We start from the raw sequence: 24,665 nt of genomic DNA, 5'->3' as shown, positions 1-24,665 counted from the left end.
CAGAGAGGTGCAAGAACTATAGAGTAGTGATAATGGGGGACTTCAACTACCCTAATATAGACTGGGATAGTAATAGTGTAAATGACAAAGAGGGGGAAGAATTTCTGAAGTGTGTTCAGGAGAACTTTCTTGATCAGTATGTTTCCGGCCAAACAAGGAAGGAGGCATTGCTGGATCTGGTTCTGGGGAATGAGGTGGGTCAAGTGGAGAAAGTGTCAGTGGGAGAACATTTAGGGAACAGTGATCATAGTATCATAAGGTTGAGATTAGTTATGGAAAAGGACAGAGCAATCTAGAGTAAAAATACTTAATTGGAGGAGGGCCAATTTCAGTGGGTTGAGAACGGATTTGGCCCGGGTAAATTGGATTCAAAGATTGGCAGACGAAACTGTAATTGAACAATGGGTAGCCTTTAAAGAGGAGACCCCTTTAGAGATGTACCATTTAGTTCATATTGCCTCTCCTGGTTTTTCTGCCAAAATGTATCACTTCGCACTTCTCTGCGTTAATTTTCATCTGCCATGTGTCCGCCCATTTCTTTTAAATAGGCATTGAATTTCCACTTGCTAATGCAGTTCTCGAGGAAGACTACTTTTAATTTGGTCTCCTAGCCACAATGTCCTTAACTAAAAGGAGCAAATAATGTCAAATAAGCTACTGTATTAATTCTTGACATCATATACAACACAACAAACCTGTAATGTTTTTATTATTGGTCACAAAAAAAGCCTTCAGGAAACATTAATTTTTTTTTCTAATTGTCCTCGTTGATCCACCCAAAAATGTTGGAAATGCTTTCCTTTAAGACTGTGTAACGTTATAGGTCTTTCTAAAACTGCAGCTGAAATCTTCATCAAGTTTTAATGTTATCGTAAATGCAAAGCATTAAATTACGGATATGATTGTAAAAGTTGAAAGACATTTGTGGACTGTTACCCACTTGTTTAGAGTAATCTAGAAAAACTGCTTTACAGTCTCTTATTTCATAATATGCCAAATTCTCTTAGAATTTAATGTTATTATACTTGGGGTATCTTGCTTCAGGTTAAGAGGATTCAGGAACAATTAATTACAGCTGCTTTTGACAGTGATATAAGGGCCCCGATATTAGCGGGATGGCAGTGGGGGTGGAGCGATTGGGCGCATGGGTAACCCGCCCAGTAAAATCCGTCCGTTCGTTCCCCACACGATCGCGGGTAAATTGGAGCCACTTAACGTGGCTTCCGGGTTTGCCATCAGAAACCTGCACAGTGGGTGGACTGCGTACCCACATCACAAGCTGTCAGCTGGAGGAGCTCTATTTAACGGGGCAGTCCTCCAATGGCTGCTCCTGGAGGAAACACCCAAATAGCACAATGGAACAGCCCAGGGAAAAGGCTGTTCCTAGATTCAGTGATGCCTCACTCCAGGTGCTACTGGATAGGGTGAGGAGGAGGAGGGATGTCTTTTACCTGGTGGACGGGAGTAAGTGGCCTGTCTCTGCCATCAAGAAGGCCTGCCTCGAGGTGGCAGAGGAGGTCACCAGCAGCAGCATCATCTCCCGCACCTGGATCCAGTTCAGGTCAGCCAAAGCGAGTACACTTACTCATTCTCCTATATTCCGCATTCCATATCAACGCCCCCACCCCCCAACTCATTCTGCACTGCCAACACTACTCTATCACACATCACTCCTCACACCCACTCAAAGCTCACCCTCAATTTACCTGCACTTCCTCACCTCCCTGCTACCACTCAACCCAATGCTCATACAATGTCATGGCTCGATCTCATACTCACCCTCTGATGAATCTCTTTCACAGTCAGCCGCACCCAAACCAATGCATTCAGCAGTTGGCTACGTCACCATCACTCACTCACACGTCTCTACTTTCTCCCCTTATAGAACAGAGCTCAGAATGCACTGGAGGAGGCGGGGACTGGAGGGGGGTCGCAACGGGTAATCGTGCTCACAGACGCGGAGGCGCTGGAGTTGAGCCACATCCAAGTGCCTGTCCGTCGGGGATGCTGAGACTGGCACCCGTCTGGTGACAGAACTTTAACATTCAGCACACACAGTATCAATTGATGTTAACATGCCTTGCCATCTTCAGCACCTCAACATCTGTCATCATGCTTAATATTGCCTTCTGTTCTCTTATAGAGCTTTCAGCAACTGCTGTGATGGCAGAGGGCGATTCCTCAGAGGACCTGCCGGCCTCTGAGGGTGCACCATCACATCTGAGCGAGCCATCCAACAGCGCAGATGCAAACACCAAGGTGGTCCCCGTCCTCAGTTATTTGGGGTCGCACATGGTGAGTTACCACATACGTGAGCACGAGCAGACACGGGGAGCAGTGTGGAGAGTCCGCGTCGGTGGGAGCACTCTTCTCCAGCTCTGCTCAGTTGGACACAGATGCTGAACCCCGGGGGCCATCCATTAAAAGGAAAATGATCGAGGGGCAGCAGCACATTTGCGAGGTGCTGGAATAGGTGCCACGCGCACTCTCCACAATCGCGCAGAGGATGGAGGATTCCAACTCCTCCATGAGTGGAATGGTGGCACAGATAAGGGAAGGCATCTCTGAGATACTGTCACAGGGGCTTGAGGGCATCTGAGATAGTATCGTGGGTAAGTGCGGGAATGTCTGCGAAGGAGGGAAGGCTAGCCTCCATGGAGCTTCAAGCACGGCTCACAAATGAGTCCATTCAGGACCTGACAACGGCCCTTTGGACTCGGGATGAACAACATTCTGCCGCCTTAAACGGGCAGGCAGATACTCCAGCCTTACATGGAGTCACACATGTCCTCCAAACTGTCATCCAGCAGAGTGGTCGGAGTGATGTGGGCCTGGCCCAGGGGAGGGATGATGGCGAAAGGGGATATGGAAGTGGGGACGCCACTCAAAGTGCCCCCATGTCTCACCCGTTGCCCCCCTCTCAACCAGTACCCGCAATGCTGCCTCCTCTCCAGGTGGCAGAGTCTGCCCCTGCACAGTGCAGGTGGAGCAGTCTTTGGAGGGGCCCTCACAGGCACCAAAACCCAGAGGGCGAAGGCCCAAAGCATCTAATCGGTCAGGGCATGAACAAGAGCAACCTGCCACTACCTCTGCTGCAGCCACAGGGGATGCACCACGTAGAAGTAGTCAGAAATAGATGTAAATGGATATGATATAATTGCGATTACGGAGACATGGCTGCAGCGTGACCAAGGCTGGGAGTTGAATATCCAAGGGTATTTAGGAAGGACAGGCAAAAAGGAAAAGGAGGTGGGATGGTGTTGTTACTAAAGGATGAAATCAGAGCAATAGTGAGAAAGGATATTGGCTCAGAAAATCAAGATGTAGAATCAGTCTGGGTGGAGTTAAGGAGCACCAAGGGGCAGAAAACAATGGTGGGAGTTGTCTATAAGCCTCCAAACAGTAGTGGTAATGTAGGGGACGGCAAACAGGAAATTAGAGATGCATGTAACAAAGGTACTACAGTAATCATGGCTGACTTTAATCTACATATAGACTGGCCAAACCAAATTAGCAATAATACTGTGGAGGATGAATTCCTGAAGTGTGTACGAGATGGTTTTTTAGACCAGTACGTTGAGGAGCCAACCAGGGAACAGGCTATCCTAGATTGGGTATTATGCAATGAGAAGGGGTTAATTAATAATCTTGTTGTGCAGGGTCCTTTAGGGAAGGGTGACCATAACATGATAGAATTCTTCATTAAGATGGAAAGTGAAGTAGTCCCATCCGAAACTAGGGTCCTAAATCTAAACAAAGGAAGCTACGAAGGTATGAGGAGTGAGTTGCCAATGATAGATCGGGAAGCTTCATTAAAAGGCATCACGGTGGATAGGCAATGGCTAACATTTAAGGAACAAATGCATGAATTGCAACAATTATACATTCCTTTCTGGCACAAAAATAAAAGGAAAAGCAGCCCAACCATGGCTAACAAAAGAAACTGAGGATAGTATTAGATCCAAAGAGGAGGCATATAAAGTTGCCAGAAAAAGTAGCAAGCCTGAAGATTGGGAGCAGTTTAGAATTCAGCAAAAAAAGACCAAGGGATTGATTAAGAGGGGGGGAAAAAAAAGTATGAGAGTAAACTTGCAAGGAACATAAAAGTGGACGGTAAAAGCTTCTACAAGTATGTAAAAGCAAAAAGATTAGTGAAGTCAAATGTAGGTCCCTTACAGTCCCTTACAGGCGGCCTTCGAGACACACGACAACGCAAAATCGTCGAGCAGAAATTGATAGCCAAGTTCCGCACCCATGAGGACGGCCTCAACCGGGATCTTGGGTTCATGTCACGCTACACGTTACCCCACCAGCGAACAAAAGCTATCTGTTTTTAATATGATGGGTCATTTGCTGGCTTTCTCTGCCTTCCGGATGTTTCTGCCTCTTTTTTTCTTCCTGTTTGTTTTTTTGTTGAATGTGTATTCGGGGGTTCTGCAGGTGACACCTCTCTGTCTGAACACGGTGATTGCCTTGACAACGGGCAGTTGCAGGGGCAGTCTGTAAACACCATGTATTGTTCTATGATGTATAAATGCGTAGGCTTCAAGGAGCTCCTGACATTTACCTGAGGAAGGAGGAAGCCTCCGAAAGCTTGTAGATTTAAAATAAAAATCGTTGGACTATAACTTGGTGTTGTAAAATTGTTTACAATTAAAAAAGGAAGGAGAGAAAACGGGGAACTACAGACCAGTTAGCCTAACATCAGCAGTAGGGAAAATGCTAGAGTCTATTATAAGGAATGTGATAACAGGACACTTAGAAAATATCAGTGGGATTAAACAAAGTCAACATGGATTTATGAAAGGGAAATCATGTTTGACAAACCTGCTGGAGTTTTTTGAGTTTGTAACTGGTAGAATAGATAAGGGAGAACCAGTGGATGTGGTTTATTTGGATTTTCAGAAGGCCTTTGATAAAGTCCCACATAAGAGGTTAGTGTGCAAAATTAAAGCACATGGGATTGGGGGGGAATATACTGGCATGGATTGAAAATTGGTTAACAGACAGGAAACAGAGAATAGAAATAAATGGGTCTTTCTCGGGATGGCAGGCAGTGACTAGTGGGGTACCGCAGGGATCAGTGCTTGGGCCCCAGCTATTCACAATATACATCAATGATTTGGATGAGGGAGCCAAATGTAATATTTCCAAGTTTGCTGACGACACAAAACTCGGTGGGATTATGAGTTGTGAGGAGGATGCAAAGAGGCTTCAAGGCGATTTAGACAAGTTGAGTGAGTAGTCAAATACATGGCAGATGCAGTATAATGTGGATAAATGTGAAGTTATCCACTTCGGAAGGAAAAACAGAAAGGCAGAGTATTATTTAAATGGTGATAGATTGGAGAATGTTGATGTACAAAGGGACCTGGGTGTCCTTGTACACCAGTCACTGAAAGCAAACATGCAGGTGCAGCAAGCAGTTAGGAAGGCAAATGGTATGTTGGCCTTCATTGCAAGAGGATTTGAGTACAGGAGCAAGGATATCTTACTGCAGTTATACAGGGCCTTGGTGAGACCACACCTGGAGTATTGTGTGCAGTTTTGGTCTCCTTACCTAAGAAAGGATATACTTGCCATAGAGGGAGTGCAGCGAAGGTTCACCAGACTGATCCCTGGGATGGCAGGGCTGTCGTATGAGGAGAGATTGGGTCGACTCGGCCTGTATTCATTCGAGTTTAGAAGAATGAGAGGGGATCTCATTGAAACATATAAAATTCTGACAGGGCTAGACAGACTGGATGCAGGGAGGATGTTTCCCCGGCTGGGAGGTCCAGAACGAGAGGTCACAGTCTCAGGATACGGGGTAGGACCTTTAGGACTGAGATAAGGAGAAATTCCTTCACTCAGAGGGTGGTGAACCTGTGGAATTCTCTACCACAGAAGGCTGTGGAGGCCAAGTCACTGAATATATTTAAGAAGGAGCTATATAGATTTCTAGACACAAAAGGCATCAAGGGGTATGGGGAGAGAGCGCGGGAATATGGTATTGAGATATAGGATCAGCCATGATCATACTGAATGGCGGAGCAGGCTCGAAGGGCCAAATGGCCTACACCTGCTCCTATTTTCTATGTTTCTATGGAAGCGAAAGGCAAAGGTTTTGTAAACACAAAGGGGATGCACAAGGGTGTTTGACGGTTGGTCATGTTTGTTATTTATATTTGCTTTTTGTTAAATGCACAATATTATTGTCAGCACTATTGCCGTATCTTGGCCATTCTTGACTGGCTTCTGTAATAAGGTCCTTTCATGAGGTTCACCATGAATGCCCACACTTGACGCCACCCATTGGGTCACTCTACAGTAGGTGTATATGTAGTTGCAGGACTGTTATGTGCGGGGGTGGAGGTGGGGGAGCTGGTGTGGCTGCTGCTCTGTCCAGGTGGTGAGGACTGGACTCTTCACACTGTCTGATGTTAGGAGAACCGTTCACATCAGTGACTCCCTAGCCTGACGAGCAGCCAGGTGAGCCGCTGTTCTGCCCATGGGTTGCTCCTCCTCCTCCTCCATGTGGATGGCAGATGTGGATGGGGCCTCCTCAAGCAGCACCCCTCTTTGTTGTGCCCTGTTGTGCAGGGCACAACAGAGCATCTTGAGCAGCCCTATAGCATGCTCAATTATAGACCCGGTGACGATGTGGCTGTTGTTATATCGACGCTGGTGCTCGGTGGTGGGGTTCCTCAGAGATGTCATGAGCCACTTGTGCAGGGAGTATTCCTGGTCCTCGAGGAGCCAGCCCTTGCAGGTGTTTGGTGCGTGGAAGAGGGGCGGGATGTTGGACTCCCGGAAGATGAAGGAATCGTGGCAGCTGCCAGGGTATCTGGCGCACATGTGAAGGAATCTCTTGCGGTGGTCACAAACGAGCTGATTGTTGATGGAGTGATAGACCTTCCTGTTGATGAACAGTCCTGACTTGTGTAGAGGTGCTCGTATTGCTATATGGGTGCAATCGATTACACCCTGCACCCGTGGGAAGCCAGCCATAGCGTGGAATCCCACTGCCCTCTCCGTCTGGCTGAGGTCGTCCATGGGGAAGTTGATGTAGTGCAAAGCCCTGCAAAACAAGCAGTCGGTGACCTGCCTTATGCACTTGTGTGCAGCCTCCTTCATGCCGAGCTGCTCCCCGCTTCCATAGAAACATAGAAAATAGGAGCAGGTGTAGGCCATTTGGCTGAGACCCCGGCAGCACCCTGGAATGATCCGGAGGCAAAGAAGTTGAGGGCAGTGGTGACTTCGACAGCGACAGGCCAGGAGATGCTGCTCGGCCCAGCCGGGAGCAGCTCGGCATGAAGGAGGCTGCAGATGTCGGTGACTACCTGGCAACTGACTGAGCCTCCGTATGCACTGCTCCTCAGAGAGGTCCAGGAAGCTGAGCCTCAGTCTGTAACTCTGTTGCGAGGATAGTGCCTCCTGCGACGCTGCTCTCTGTTGTTGCCCTCCGTGCTCTTCTGCAGGTGCCTGTGGCGCAGCACTGTGTTGTGGAGTTCCACGTGGCGGTGGTGGATGCCGTGCCTGGCGAGGCTGGTGATGTTGCTCGACCTTAGATGAAGTGATGAATGCAGCGATGAATGCAGCCATGGCGCTCCCCACCCCCCCACCATCCTGACAGAGTTTGGAGGGGTCCGCAAAGTAGGTAAATGTGTTTGCACAGCAGAGTTTTGGGTGGAAAGTAAGAATGTTGAGTGAAAACAAAGGTCTTGCAGCCAAAACTTTGTCTGAAGTGACAGAGTGCCCTGCTGCAATAAATTAGGTTTTCTCCCTGGCTATCAAATAATCATTTACATCTCCCACTGGCTGCTTGCTGAAACACGTCTGTTGCAACAGGGAGTGTTTCACACAGCGTGGATCCTTAAAAATTGCACCCCTGCCAAAATGTCTACTCAATCAGGTGTCTCAAGTACCTTAACTATTTGTCAAGGTATGTAAATCATTATCCCGCCGGCTTTAATTGCCGGTGGGAGTCCTGCATTCGGGAGGAGCGCGTTCACCCGAACATGTCACTGGGGAACCTGAAGTCAGCGGGTTCGAGCCGGGCTCCGAACCCGCTCCGGATTTATACAATTTTAGGAGGCGCCCCCCCCCCCCCCAGCCCTACTCCGACATCTGAAAATCGGCCCCAAGAAGCCAAAAGGCCATACAAAAAAATTATATGGGTATGTAATAGATATCTAAAATTATCTTTTTTTTAAACCTAAGATTTTCCAACTCCTGGCTACCTATGTATTTACAATGTTAACAGTTGTGCATATCAAACAATACTGTACTCTATATCCACTATTCATGGTGACATGTATTAAAAAAATTAGTAAAAAATGTACATCATTTCCATGAACAAATATACCCTGATACAGTAGAGAACCTCTTCTGGTTAGGGCTAAGGCATACTGTTTGATAGAAAAAAAGGGAGCTTTAGACTGGAGTTGTACCACACCTACTGTGAAGCCCAAATAGACTAAAATGGCCTCCTGGTTTGGCTTTAGTGTAGAAGAGAATCAGATCAGAACTAGAGTCCTGAGTTTATACTACCACTTTCATGCAGATGGGCACCAGTTTTGCATTCAAAAGTTTCAGTAGAATTGCAGCCTTATTCTGTACAGAACAATGCTTTTGTGGGTTGGTAGCACTTCTTGCAGATCCAGGAGAGTTATATTCTCCACCATTGGCATCCCTTGCCTGATGAGCACATTTATAAAAAACCCACAGGGCCAATTTGTTAATAAAGATAAACTGATCAATTTCAATCATATTTCCTTTGCTGATCAATTTAGTTTTCTAAACTGAAAGTCTTTCTGAACATGGATAAATTTTGTGCCTTTCTCCTCCAACGCTCAAATTTTAAATAATGTTTTGTTGCTTTCTAAATAACGTAGAGATTGCCACTCTACTCATTATGTAACTTTGTTACTTTAAAGGCCATTACTAATAATGAATTTTACAGCTGCTTTAATTGTAAGATAGGAGAGGGGTACTCTTTGCAAATGTATGAAAATGGAGGGAGAAACCACAGAGATGAGTAACAGCTAAAATAAAATCAATTTGCTGACCAACTTATTTTAAATTATGTCTGCTTCGGAAACCATAGTTGGTTTATCTGGCCAAAGAATATTTTCAACGCTTTTTATACTCGACACTCAAGCCACATTTCTGTAGACTGATCCTTACTTTTCATCTGTACGAAGTCCAGCTGAAGGATCGATTGCAGCAGTGGTGCATTGTCCAGGGTTAAATCAAAGTCAGTATTCATGCGAGGATGTAGTATGCCTTTTCCCCATTGCTCATCGGTAAAGTGTACACGCTTTATTAAAGCATCTGATATCTGCTAACAAAGTTAACCTGTCAGAATTTCACTCACATCTGTAAGTGATGCGCATGTCATTACAGATCCAATACTAGACTTAATCAAAAATAATGACCGGCACCCCATAAATTATCCATACTATCAATAAGAATCTTTCATTTTTATTTTGCATAATATGTTTTCATTTAAACATGCATTAGCATAGAATGAAACTTGTCACACAACTGTGCCTTTCAAACAACTACTTTCAAGATATGAGTTTTAGATACGGATACTTTTTTGTTCAGTCTGTAGTTACTGTAGCTAATCTATTACAGTAGGCAATAATGAGATCAGAATTAAATCAAACAGGGCAGAATGTGCACTTTGCAAGGTTTTAAAAGGGGAAATAATACATACATTTTGATAGGGACAAAAATAATTATACAAGTTCATGGAATTATTTCTGCATATTGTTCTGATTGCATACACACAAAAATCAAACACAGCAACACTTTCATTATGATAGCCATGTTGATGTACGGGCAGTTTAGCAACTCCCCAAGCACTTGCTGTATCTAGCTACAAGATACAGGAGCAAAATCTTTGAATGTTGTTCTAGGGGAATGCATGCAAATTGCTGAATATCATTCAATAGTACAATCAGTAATACGCAGCATTGACAATTACACACTGACCTGTAAAAAGCCACTGGGGTCATTCTCCTTAATTACCTCCAGACAGTATTCCATCAGGCCAGTTGTTTGGCGCAGCTTGACCGTGCAATGGCTGATTTGATCTCTGACCACCTACAAAGAAAAAAGAGACACAAATATCACTGATTCTCAAGATATCAAAAAAATTTGGGCACAAGTTATCAGAATGAATAATCCAACAGGAACAAAATATACACCAGCTTATATGCTACTACAAGCAGAGGAAGGTGTTTAAGTGTGGAAATGAGGTTGGAGTGCACATCTCCATAGAAACAGTTGCGACAGAAATTTCTAGACACTCTGCCCAGAAATAGTGAAACAAGTGTTTGGTTTTTGGAAAGTAAATAGGGTTTCCTTTACTTCCTGCAGTTGGATAAATAAATCTGTTTAAACAATATTTCTTTTGCAAATTGAGTATAAACAAAATAAAAGCACAAGTGCTGTAACCATCTGTTTGTTTCTCAAAAAAGAGCATTGGATTATAGTCTTCCCCTAAACTAAACTCAATAAAAAGGTTCTAAAATTCTTCTTCTAGCTCATTTTTGAATGATTTGGAAAAACACACTCAGGATCAACTGAAGACATGCTTTGAAGTTTGCACGAATAAAATAAATCTTCATGTAAATAATTTATACTGAAAATTCAAAAACAATTAAGCACAGATGCTCTGATCATCCTCTCGCTCTCTCTCTGAGCCAGCTTTCCACTGAAATAAAAAAAAGCAATTGAAAATAATTTACCTGTGAAATGTTCTCGGTTGTAAAATTTATGCATCGACTTATTTTGAAATCAGATGTAATAAATCGATAAATACTACTGTAGCCTGAGGAAAGACGCATTTCCAGATACTATCTTAGAGTCAGAGCGATGCATGGTGGGACATTCTCCACACCACATGAGCAGGTTGCAGCATTCCGAGAAGTGTAGGCACAGGTGCAGTTGATAAATTCCAACTGGCAAAGTGAGCGTTGTGGGAAGAATAAATAATACCAACTCCAACCCCAAGGTTTTGAGAGAGACTGATGCAGCAGAGGAAAGATGTTAGCAAAGGTAGTCAAAGACACAAGAAAATGTGATAACCAAGTTTAATGATGTTATTCTGAAATATAATTTGTCTTTTAAACAAATCATAAAATGAGATATTTCAGTTACTATGGGAAAGTGGTAATCAAAATATTTGGGAAAATATGAGTGATTTGACTGCTTCAGTTTCTGCTTTCTCATTAGATTTCCATCACTTCTCAGTTGAAGTTCTGACTTCTTGTGGCCAAAAAGGATTAATTTTTCCCCCTCTTAGTCCCAGCACTGTTATGAATATGAAATGTGAGAAAAATCAGGAGGAAGTATTCTATACACTTATAAACATTGAATTTTGACAGACAAAATGTGTGCTAAATGAATTTTTTAACTCTAATATGGACAAATTAAATATGCATCATGTACAACCATAATTTTCTTTCTGGGTCACAAAGCGACATTGCAACCAAAACTACTTACTGGAGTCCATTGCACGACCCTGAAAATCATTTAACTGGAATTAATAGTGCAGTTATATAACAGACACTGCTCAGAGACTGGTATCTGTAGATTGTGATTCTTAGTTGGCAGACCCAAGATGCACTGCCGACCAACTCATTCCTAGCTTGGCGAGAAAATATCACTGTACTTAAAATGCAGAGTTTCACTCCCTAGGCGGTCAATTTTTAAAGTTATGAACAGGAGCACAGCTTTGGTCGACATTAAAAAGATTGAAAAATAAGCTTATTGAACTGTGCAGAAGGTCACCCAGACCCTTTAAAAATGCAGCTTTATGCTAGGCTGGAGTTATACTTGCACCAGGTGCAAACTCCCAGCAATGTGGAACTAGCTAATGAATGTGTGCTTCCTGTCCGTCATACTGGAGGCTTAGGAGGCTGTACATTGGACGAATTTCTAGGCTACTGTACCTGATGTGCATAAATGATGGTTTGATGGCTTCAAACTTTAAAATTCTTGCACAAAGAGGGACTTGAAGAAGGAATATGGCATAAGTTATATGCTATGAGGAAATACTAATACAAAGACAGAATTGAAATGTTGGGTCTTTTTCAGTTAGAACGCAGATTACAAGATGATTTAATAGAAGTTTATAAAATTATAAAAGGATGGGACAGGGTAGATAGAATCACATTGTTTCCAATAGTTGAGGGGTTAAGGAGGGACCAAAAAATACAAGTGATTTAGAACTGAGGGCAGGAGAAATTTCTTTATACAGAGAGTTGTGAAGCTGTAGAATTCACTTCCAGGGTTAGTGGTTGAGGCAGAAACTGTCAACATTCATGATTAGATTGGATAGGCGGATGAAGGAAAAGGTGTTATAGGAATATAGGAACAAAGTGGGTAAATGTGATCAGAACTATTTTCTCGCAATGGGGGGACGGGGTAAACACCAACATGGACTGGTTTGGCCAAATGACCCGTTTCCATGTTGTAACTTCTATGTATTTCTATGCAAGTTCCGTGCTTTCTGCAGGCCCCAATTGTTTACGCTAATTTCCACTTGTTTGACGCTGATTTTTAACATTCTGGTGTGTGCTAATGAGATTTTCAGGAAATTTCGGTGTACCTTGCTAATGGGAAGATCAATGTAAATTTTGGTGTAACTTGCCGTTATGCCTTTTCAGGAAATTGCAGACCATACAATAATATTGCAAAAGAAAAAATTATGGCAATGACAAATTTTAGTCACCTAAACTTTTAACTTGAATATTCATTTCAATAGGATGTTAAAGGAGAGGCAAGAGGTTGTACAAGGTGAGGTGCTCGAGGAGGAGGTGCCAGAGGAGTGGCGGGGAGCGTGATTTGGTGACGAGGCCACACCCCCACCTCAGTGGTTTGGGCGGGGCAAGTATAGCAAGGGGTAAGGAGTCACCACTCAAGTTTCAGTCAAAGCCATGATGTCAATGCAATTGTCCACAATACCATTGTGGATTGCAAGGTTCTTGTTTGCAAGCAAATGGACATTCTGAAGGGAAACATGGAAAGGGCTGGAGATTGTTGATCTGCTGGCAGAGTTCAAGGAGTTGTTTAATTGTCCACCACCATTCACGACTGGATGTGGCAGGACTGCAGAGCTTTGATCTGACCCGTTGGTTGTGGAATCGCTTAGCTCTGTCTATAGCATGTTGCTTCTGCAGTTTAGCATGCATGTAGTCCTGAGTTGTAGCTTCACCAGGTTGGCACCTCATTTTTAGGTATGCCTGGTGCTGCTCCTGGCATGCTCTTCTACACACCTCATTGAACCAGGGTTGATCCCCTGGCTTGTTAGTAATGGTAGAGTGAGGAATATGCCAGGCCATGAGGTTACAGATTGTGCTGGAATACAATTCTGCTGCTGATGGCCTCATGGATGCCCAGTTTTGAGCTGCTAGATCTGTTCTGAATCTATCCCATTTAGCACAGTGGTAGTGCCACACAACACGTTGGATGGTGTCCTCAGTGCGAAGACGGGACTTCATCTCCATGAGGACTGTGCGGTGGTCACTCCTACCAATACTGTCATGGACAGATGCATTTGCGACAGGTAGATTGGTGAGGACGAGGTCAAGTAAGTTTTTCCCTCGTGTTGGTTCGCTCACCACCTGCCGCAGGCCCAGTCTAGCAGCTATGTCCTTCAGGACTCGACCAGCTCGGTCAGTTAGTGGTGCTACCGAGCCACTCTTGGTGATGGACATTGAAGTCCCCCACCCAGAGTATATTTTGTGCCCTTGCTACCCTCAGTGCTTCCTCCAAGTGGTGCTCAACATGGAGGAGGACTGATTCATCAGCTGAGGGAGGACAGTAGGAGGTTTCCTTGCCTATGTTTGACCTGATGCCATGAGATTTCATGGGGTCCAAAGTCAATGTTGAGGACTCCCAGGGCCACTCCCTCCTGACTGTATATCACTGTACCGCCACCTCTGGTGGGTCTGTCCTGCCCGTGGGACAGGACATACCCAGGGATGGTGATGGAAGAGTCTGGGGCGTTAGCTGAAAGGTATGATTCTGTGAGTATGGCTATGTCAGGCTGTTGCTTGACTAGTCTGTGGGACAGCTCTCCCAATTTTGCACAAGTCCCCAGATGTTAGTAAGGAGGACCTTGCAAGGTCGACTGGGCTTGGTTTGCCGTTGTCGTGTCTGGTGCCTACTGGTTTTATTCTTATGACTTTTCGTAGCGAGATTTTACAACTGAGTGGCTTGCTAGGCCATTTCAGAGGGCAATTAAGAATCAACCACATTGCTGTGGGTTTTGAGTCACATTTAGGCCAGACCAGGTAAGGATGGCAGGTTTCCTTCCCTAAAGGACATTAGTGAACCAGCTGGGTTTTTACGACAATCCGGTAGTTTCATGACCATCATTACTGATACTAGTATTTTAATTCCAGATTTTAATTTAATTAATTAATTGAATTTAAATTCGCCAGCTGCCGTGGCGGGATTTGAACTCATGACTCTGGATTTTAGTCCAGGCCTCTGGATTATTAGTCCAGTAACATAACCACTATGCTACCGTACCCGTAGAGTACTACATACAGTTCTGGTCACCACATTATAGGAAAGATGCGATTGCACTAGAGAGGGTACAGAGTAGATTTACAAGGATGTTGCCAGGACTGGAGAATTTTAGCTATGAGGAAAGATTGGATCAGGCTGGGGTTGTTAATCATTGGAACAGAGGAGGCCGAGGGGAGATTTAATTGAGGTGTTTAAAGTTATGAGGGGCCTAGAAAGAGTGGATACAAAGGACCTATTTCCCTTAGCAGAGAGGTTAATAACCAGGGAGCATAGATTTAAATTGGTAGAAGGATTAGAGGGGAGCTGAGGAGAAATTTTTTTCACCAGAGGTTGGAGGGGGTCTGGAACTCATTACCTGAAAGGGTGGTAGAGGCAGAAACCCTCACTGCATTTAAAAAGTACTTGAATATGCACTTGAAGTGCCGTAACCTACAAGGCTACGGACCAAGAACTGGAAAGTGGGATTCGGCTGGATAGCTCTTTTTCAGCCGGCACAAGCCCAATGGGCCAAATGGCATACTTGTGTGCCGTAAATGTCTACTATTCTATATATTTTTACAAAAATGGATCAGAAGACATTTTATTCATTCTTCCCTTGCTCTCCTGAAGGCAAAATCCCCGATGCACAGGAAATAGTTGCCCTCCACCACCTCACTAAATTGAATACAGGAGTTGGGATGTCTTGTTGAAGTTGTACAAACTTGATGGTTTGACTTATAGGGAGAGATTGGACAGACTGAGACTTTTTTCGCTGGAGAGTAGGAGGTTTAGGGATGATCTTATAGAAGTCTATAAAATAATGAGGGGCATAGATAAGGTAGATAGTCAAAATCTTTTCCCAAAGGTAGGGGAGTCTATAACGAGGGGACATAGATTTAAGGTGAGAGGGGAGAGATACAAAAGGGTCCAGAGGGGCAATTTTTTCACTCAAAGGGTGGTGAGTGTCTGGAACGAGCTGCCAGAGGCAGTAGTAGAGGCGGGTACAATTTTGTCTTTTAAAAAGCATTTGGACAGTTGCATGGGTAAGATGGGTATAGAGGGATATGGGCCAAGTGCAGGCAATTGGGACTAGCTTAGTGGTATAAACTGGGCGACATGGACATGTTGGGCCGAAGGGCCTGTTTCCATGTTGTAAACATCTATGATTCTATAAAGTCACCATTATTCATACCCAAGTCTAATGGGTGACTGTTGGCAGCGAATTCACCATGTAGGGAACCACACTCAAGCTTGTTCTTACCCAAAAGTTCATGCATGACTTTTCCAGTCGGGTCACTGGGTAGCAATAACTGTGACTGATTTTCTCTTCACTCATCTAGGGTACTGAAGCCAACTGTTGTGTCTGAACTAATGCTGAACAGATCATTTAAAACAGCACAGATCAAGAATACGGCTTGTTGTTACACTGGGAAGTGTCTGTACTCACTAACCTACCATGGAGATCTGGAAGAATTTCTAAATAGTCTGCAATTCAAAATGGAAAGTCACAAATGTACACTTTTGCTTCATTACAGTGACAACTTTAAATAAAAGTTACTAAAGAAATCAGGTGCCAATTGAACAGTCCAAAGGTCAATTGTGAATTTATACCACTGAAAAAAGTCAAGTGTTCCACTTCCTTCAAAAGATATTGCCTCCAAAACACATTTGAATTATTTTTGACCTTGTATAAACAGATTTTTCTTGATTCAAATGTTCAATATAGTACTGAATTTTAAAAATGTACATAGTGTGCATCAAAAATGCATTTAATATAAACCTGGAATATTTCCTATCATCACTGCATAAGTAATTCTTATTTGTATTTAATTCTTGGAAAAGATTAAAAGTAACAGAGCGAGCTTTGCAATTTTCTGCAAATTTACAAGAATGTAAATTCTGGACCAGTTCCCAAATTGGAAACAAACTGACCCCTTGCGGAAGCACAGGCATTAACATTCCACTTGTATTTATAACAAAAAAAATGTCACACAAACTAGGTCCGGTTCTCTCAAACACATAATACGTGACTTCTCTGCAGATTTATATTTATATGTGGCTGTCTGAATACCACTTGTAGTAAAGATAACACACTACACAGAGTCATTAGAATTTGTGGAGGTGGGGAGAAAATTAATCTGTAGAAAATCAAAGCTGGTCCTTTGAAAAACCTGGACAGATATGGATCGCATTTCATTGGGTGGAATATATGGAGGTAGGAACTACCATATATCAATTGAATTGTGGTACAATTTGGATGGTCAAATTTTATAAATAAACTCCAATTATTGGACTACTAGATCAGATGCTTCTCACATGAATGCAAACACATATACAATGTTAAGTATTTTGTTCAGTTTCCTTCTTGACTGCAAGCTAGATTTGTGTGTTCATGACTTGAATAGAACTGATAGCCGACTTGCTACTAACGCCAGGAAGATCAAAGGTAGGGCCAGACAAAAACAGTCATACTTGAGAGGCTGGTCATTGCCCAAGCACAATCTGACCATTTTGAAATTTGCAGTGGAGTTTCTATTAACATTCATGGATTGCATTTGAAAGTGTGTCAACCATATTGACTTGGCTTGCTATTGGAACTTGAACTGAGGGACCAGAAATATGGAAGTGGTTTTGCACAAATCACTTTCACTTACATCCATTCTTATGAAGCGTTTTCCTTAGTGGAGGAGACGAGCTGATCGAAACCCTGAAAGTGATGAAAGTGTAATGATGCAGCAGCCTTGGTGACGATGAAAACTGGTGCTACAGCAGGGAACCCAGGACCTGGCTAGTTAGGTGTATTTGAGAGTACACCATTGTCTGCTAACATCCTCAGTGCCCTGCTCACCCTATATTGGGAAGGGGCTAGAAAAGACGCTTTCAGAATTGCCATTTTCTTAACCAGGTCTGTTAACTGCATCTGCTAAGTCAACCATTACATTGTAATTATAAAACAGAATATGATCTACAGGGTATAAGAATCAACCGAGCTATGTGTATAGCAGAATATGTGCAAAGATATGTTCCAAGCTTCTGTTGCAATCCAATCAGATCAGAGAACTTCCTTGAAGCTCTTTAGACACTTCAATGTGAATTGGGTGAAGAACCCAAACACACAGCAGCAGTGCAGTACCATCACTGATCTTGCCTCCACTGTGGCAGCTGCGGATGATGCAGAGCGTAGAAAGCATTGTACAAATTGGCTTTGTCAACCACCAGCGCCAGGATTGATTTGATGAGAATGGTCACTCAATCAGAACATTGGTTGAAGAGAAACAAAAGAAAGCCTACTTAGATTCTAACTTTGTTGAAAAGAAATCACAGGACGAAGACATTAGTTCTCTGTCAAAGCTAAGTTGCAACATATGAAAAATCATTGGTGGGACAAAAATAAAAAGCTTTTGAAATCCTATGTTGTCCAAACCAGAATGACAGACAGTGCAAATGTGAACTTGTTCACTTTGGCAGGAGGAATAGAAAAGCATTATATTATTTAAATGGAAAGAGATTACAGAACTCTGAGGTACAGAGGGATCTGGGTGTCCTAGTACATGAATCACAAAAGGTTAGTATGCAGGTACAACATGTGATTAGGAAGGCAAATGGAATGTTAGCCTTTATTGCAAGGGGAATGAAATATAAAAGTAGAGATGTTTTGCTACAGTTGTTCAGGGCATTGGTGAGACCACATCTAGAATACTGTGTGCAGCTTTGTTCTTGTTTAAGGACATAATTGCTTTAGAGGCGGTTCAGAGAAAGTTCACTCGACTGATTCCTGGGATGAAGGGGTTATTGTACGAGGAAAGGTTGAACAAGTTGGGCCTGTATATACTGGAGTTTAGAAAGGATGAGAAGTGATCTTATTGAAACATAAGATCTTGAGGGGATGTTTCCCCTTGTGGGAGAGAATAGAACTCGCGGCCACAGTTTAAAATAAGGGGTCTCCCATTTAAGACGGAGGTGAGGAGAAATTTTTTCTCTGAGGTTCGTGAGTCTGTGGAACTCCCTTCCCCAGAGAGCAGTGGAGGCAGGGTTATTGAATATTTTTAAGGCTGAGTTAGATAGATTCCTGATTAACAAGGGAGTCAAAGGTTATAGTAGGGAGACAGGAAAGTAGGGTTGAGGTCGCAATCAGATCAGCCATGATCTTATCAAATGGCAGAGCAGGCTCGAGGGGCCAAACGGCCTACTCCTGCTCTTAATTCGTATGTTCTATGATGGTCTATGGACTTAAGCATATAGGTACAGCACCTCTGAACAGTGCAGATAGTGCCATTCTTGCCAGTGACAAGGCTGAGATCATGCAGAAGCGATGGGAGCATTTGATGAACTATTGTACAGACCATCCAATATGGCGGAAGTCCTCGACAGTTGAACAGCAGCCACAGCGTATTATTAATTTCCTTACAATTACCTACGTTAATGAAACCAGAAAGGCAGTGAACATCCGTGTGGAACTGGATACAGGGAATCCTTGCAGATATTTGGAAGTGCAGCTGCAAGGCTCTCATTGATCAATTACAATCAATCAATTTGACAGATCTCTGGTTCAACAAGACCCATAGGATGTAACAGCTGTTAGCATCTATAAGCAAGAGAAAAATACCTGTGGTAACAAATCGCAGAATTTCGCCCCTTAAATTGGCTGGAAATTCATAGTTATGCTCCTCAGTTAGCTGCTTAAAAATGTTGTCAACTCAATCCTCCCAGAAGCGTCATTTAGAAAGGCATGGATCAATCAAGGATAGTCAGCATGGATTTGTTACGGGAAGATTGTGTCTGACTAACTTGATTAAATTTTTTGAGCAGGTAACAAGGAGGGTCGACGAGGATAGTCTACATGGATTTTAGCAAGGCTTTTGACAAGGTCCCACATGGCAGACTGGTCAGAAAAATAAAAGCCCATGGGATCCAAGGGAAAGTGGCAAGTTGGATCCAAAATTGGTTCAGTAGCAGCAATCAAAAGGTAATGGTCGACGGGTGTTTGTGATTGGAAGGCTGTTTCCAGTGGGGTTCCGCAGGGCTGAGTACTAGGTCCCTTGTTTTTTGTGGTATATCTCAATGATTTAGACTTAAATGTAGGGGACATGATGATGATCAAGAGGTTTGCAGATGGTACAGAAATTGGTCGTGTGGTTGATAGTGAGGAAGAAAGCTGTAGACTGCAGGAAGATGTCAATGGACTGGTCAGGTGGGCAGAAAAGTGGCAAATGGAATTCAACCCGGAGAAGTGTGCGGTAATGTATTTGGGGAGGGAAAACAAGGCAAGGGAGTACACAATAAATGGGAGGATACTGAGAAGTGTAGAGGAACAGAGGGACCTTGGAGTACATGTCCACAGATCCCTGAAGGTAGAACGACAGGTAGATAAGGTGGTTAAGAAGGCCACTTATACTTTCCTTTATTAGCCGAGGCATAGAATATAAGAGCAAGGAGGTTATGCTGGAACTGTATAAAACACTAGTTAGGCCACAGGATAGAGTACTATGTACAGTTCTGGTCACCGCATTACAGGAAAGATGTGATTGGACTGGAGAGGGTACAGAGGAGATTTACAAGGATATTGCCAGGACTGGAGAACTTTAGCTATGAGGAAAGATTGGATAGGCTGGGATTGTTTTCTTTGGAACAGAGGAGACTGAGGGGAGATTTAATTGAGGTGTATAAAATGAGGAGGGGCCTAGATAGAGTGGATAGGAAGGACCTATTTCCCTTTGCAGAGAGGTCAATAACCAGGGAGCATAGTTTTAAAGTGATTGGTAGAAGGATTAGAGGGGAGTTGAGAAGATTTTTTTCACCCAAAGGATGGTGGGGGTCTGAAACACTCTGCCTGAAAGGGTGGTAGAGGCAGAAACCCTCGTCGTATTTAAAGAGTTCCTAGATGTGCACTTGAGGTGCTGTAACCTACAAGACTATGGACCAAGAGCTGGAAAGTGGGATAAGGCTGGATAGCTCTTTTGGCTGGCACAGGCACGATGGGCCGAATGGCCTCCTTCTGTGCTGTAAATTTCTACAATAAGTATAATGTGACCATCATGGAAACTGCTGTCCAAGTTTGGGTTCCCAGAGATATTTGTCTGTATTGTGTCAGCTCCATGAAGGAATGCTCAGTACAGTGAGTGTGGAGTGCAATCTGAGCCTTTTGTCATCACCAATGGAGTTAAACAAGGGTGTACGTTAGCCTCTTTCAATTCCTCCTCACAGTTGTGACAAAGTAACATACTTAGATGGGGGTGCTCACACATATTCTGCACATCTGGGTAGTACTTCAACCTGAGTAGACTATGATCCACAACAAAGATCACACATCACACATCATATGTAAGCTTTTGTTTGCAATTGGCTGCATTTTAGAGGCACAAACTCAAGAGGAATTGCAGTTCCTTATCTGCAGTTTTTGCGACAGCAAACAGCGATAGCCTGATCACAAACCTGAAGAAAATGGGGGTTGTGCATCTCTCCTGGAAAGCACTACACCAAACATCGATAATACAGAATTTTTAAATACTATCAACTGGCTCACTCACATGGATTGTGTTGTCAAAAGATGCACTAATCCGCAAAGTGTTTTCTCACCAGAAAAGCCAGCTGTGCATTCAAAAAAAAACTGTAGGAAAGAGACTCTGGAATCAGCATAGTATTAAGCTCACAGCAAATTGAGCTTCACCATCCTTTGGAATGGATGCAAATCCTAAACAGATTACCACAATCAGCAGCATGACACGTTCCACCTTCAACACCTGACCTCCATCAAGCATATAAACTAAAAGGGCAAAAATCACAATTGCAAGATTCTCTAGAAGGCAAAGACCCTGGCATGAGAATCATGCTGATAAGAAGCCATGTGCACTCGTCATGAGACATTATTCACATGGAAAAGTCCACAATGCTAAAAGGAATACTGTACAGCAAGTTGGAACAGGGCATCCAGAAGCAAGGTGGAGAACAAAAGAGATACAAGCTGGAAAAATCTTGTGGCTGGTCATAAAAGTTAATGAGCAGCAATACGTAGCCATATCAGCATTACTAATGTTATCTCAGCTGAGATCAGCTAACCAAAGATCAAACAGAAACCTTTTTAGTCTATATGACACAATAACACCGCATTATATTTATCTATTGAACCATCCCTCAACTTTTCTCTCGTTTGTTTATCCTGCAACCAGCACAAGCACCAACAAGGCATGATCTCCATTCCTTGTGTAAAACTCCCTACTTTCTCTTTGAGGCTTTTTAAATCTCTGCACATTTTTCATCTCAGGGCAATAAGGCTGTAAATGCTTCATTTCTCAATCTCCCTATGTTCTCTCCAGTCCAAGTCACCAGACTATGCTACATTCCACAAAGTATTTACATTCCCAGCCTCTGCTCACTTCCTTCAACATCTAGTTCCCTGTCCCTGAATTGTCAAATTTTCCTTGAGGGGCCAAGTTTAATAAAAGGTGTCAGAAGCCTAGATTATCTGAACTTTCTAGCATCACAGACTGCCAAGCACTTTCTAGCAACCTTTATCCTGGCTTCAGATTAACTTCTGGCTGAGGGATGCTGAGAGCCAACTGTAATGCATCGACACCACCCAATCTGAGATCAGCTAACTCAGCACAGATCAAAAACCAAACCTGGGACCTTATGGTATTTAGACACATTTTAAACGAGGCCTTCATAGGTCCAGACCCAATTCTTCATTTAAAATATCCAAGAAAAAAAAATGAACACATCAAAACATGGTTAAGCGGAAAAGGAAAGAAAAAGTACCTTTAAGTCAGTGGCTAACGTAGCCATACGAAAATCATACCTCAGCCACGTGTCTAATAAATTAGAACCAGTAAATTTCAAGAGACTTGTCCGTGAACAGAAATCCAAGTTTAAAAAAATTATTGAGCCGTGCAATTTTTTTTTAAATTGAAAAATAAAACATCTGCTTATGTATTTCTCAACATGTCCACCCGCACAATGGAAACATCAGCTATGGTTAAGTCAAAGCAAGAGATAAAAATCATAGAAAAAACATTATAGAGAAATGGGGCATTTTAATTAAATAATTCTATTGTTCAACAATTTGTTTATCTCGGCACAATAATAAGTACTAATGAATATTTTTCATTTTATTTCTTTGGCAGCAGGTGGATTCGGAGTGCAACAGGGTTTACAGCTCCCAGGCTATAACTAATTATAATATACAAGCAAAATCTTAACTCCAGCAATTGTTAGATGTAAATTCAGATGTTGTATGAGTGTATTTATCAGTCACTATTCAACCATACAAACATGACTAAGTGAAGCAAGTGTTCCAATGAATGGTTTCTGCACTTCACTAACCGTATTAGTAATTGAAATACATGTATGCAGTATTGCTACCAGGACTTCAGTCAAGCAATGCATGGGCATGTGAAATTTTCAAATTACATCCACTTGAATGGAAATTGCTCACCAATGCAATTATAGATATTGGGGGAAAAAATTCGATAAGGGCTATTTTCGGGCATGGGTAGTGTGATGCGCTATTACCCCACGTCCGATGGCCCCAACGCCGGCAGCACGTGAATTTTGAGCTGCCTGCTACTTACCATGATATCGCCGTGCAGCCAACGCCACCTGCGCTGCTGAGAGGCTGCACAGAGAATGAGGCAGTCGGAAATGCTCAGTGCACGTCATCAGCAGCCTGCACCTCTTAAAAAGGTGCAGGTGCACATTTTAAATGGGACATGCACAGTTCACTAGGAGGAGGGAAAGATGGTTGCAGGGATAGCAGGACCAGCACGAGAGAGGGCCCCACACTTCTCCGATGATGCAGTGGAGGCAGTGGTGGAAGGGGTGGACGAAAGGAGGGCCAACATGTATCCGCAGGGTGGCAGGAGACCCTCCAGACTGCAGCTCTGCAGGCATTGGCAGGCTGTTGCTCAAGAAGTGAGTGCCAGGAGCGTGGCACCATGCACGTGGATGCACTGCCAAAAGAAGTTCAATGATTTGACACGAGTGGTCAAAGTGAGTGAATAAAAGTGTCAAGTGGCACATCCTACCAACTGCACCACTGCTCCACGCATCACACTCCCCATCACCCACCCACCAACAAACACTGCCCATCCATATGCAATGCTGCATTTGGCAAGCCGCATCTCACCCACACATAGTACCACACTTGCAGGACACATAACCACCACTCACAGGTCACACACACTGGCAGCTATTCGACCACGACAGGCACATCACCCACACACCTTGTAGGATACTCAATGACACACTGTCCTCTGTCTTGCAGGAGAAGGTGGCGCATAACAGCCGGCAGCAGGAGAGACCCGAGGGTGGACAGGGACGCTTACATGTCCTCACCCCCCCAGGAGGAGACAGTGCTTCGGATCATTGGGTGGTCCATCGCTGCAGCTGTGACAACATGCCACACTGGAGGTCCTGATGAAGGGGTCTCTGCATATCTAATACTCCTTCTCCTTTCCCACATCTCCCTCCTTCCATAATTTTTTCTGACTCACGTGCTACAGATGCTGTCGGCACGCATGTCTTACTTGCTCCTCTCCACGCTCCACAACTCAACCTGTTTCCCTTTGTCATTGCAGATACCCAATAACATGTTGCAACACCGTCCAAGCAGGAGGACACTGAAGCCACACCGACACTCGATCTGACACTTGCTTCCACCAGCTCAGACTGATACTGCGCATCCTTTAGAGGCTAGGTTAGAGGAGGGGTCGGCATGTGGTGAGACACTGGGCACAAGTGTGCAGGAGCCGGGGCAAGGGGAGGGGAACGGATACCACAGGTGCCAGCTCGCCAGAGGACGAGGTCGCTCACTAGTTCTGCTGCAGAGGAGTCAGATGAGGCCTTCGATGGGCCAGGCTATTGAAGACGGCTGATGGGCGTACACCACCAAATGCTTGGGGCTCTGGAAAGCCTGCTCACAATGAGAAGGGGCAGGGAGGAGTCCAACTCCAACTTGGCACAGAGATTTGCACAGAGCTTGGAGCCCGTCCTTTCCAACATGGAACGGGTGGTCACCTCCATCAGCGCACCTGTGGCACCCACCATGATGCAGCATCTGATTGCCAACGTCACGGTTTCCATTACAGCACAAACCGATGTCAAAGGTCTGTAAGCTACGGTTGCTGCTCAGACTGCTGCAATGGATGCTCAGACTACTG

At 43.8% G+C, this 24,665-nt stretch overlaps 1 protein-coding gene across 1 annotated transcript in view; it reads right to left on the bottom strand.

Moving 5' to 3' along the window:
• The window catches only part of trim9 (tripartite motif containing 9), a 73,061-nt gene that overhangs the window by 9,716 nt on the left and 38,680 nt on the right, over window positions 1-24,665 (bottom strand). The window contains exons 4-5 of the mRNA XM_067991637.1: window positions 9,982-10,092; window positions 9,169-9,322 (exon numbers count right to left, since the gene is read on the bottom strand). Coding sequence (XP_067847738.1) covers window positions 9,169-9,322; window positions 9,982-10,092 — 265 coding nt within the window. The remainder of the gene's footprint in view (window positions 1-9,168; window positions 9,323-9,981; window positions 10,093-24,665) is intronic.

The sequence above is a fragment of the Heptranchias perlo genome, chromosome 10 (assembly GCF_035084215.1).
Source record: "Heptranchias perlo isolate sHepPer1 chromosome 10, sHepPer1.hap1, whole genome shotgun sequence".
NCBI classification, from domain to species: Eukaryota; Metazoa; Chordata; class Chondrichthyes; order Hexanchiformes; family Hexanchidae; genus Heptranchias; species Heptranchias perlo.
The sequence above is the reverse complement of the archived record's forward strand: the minus strand, read 5'-3'. Positions and strand labels throughout refer to the sequence as shown.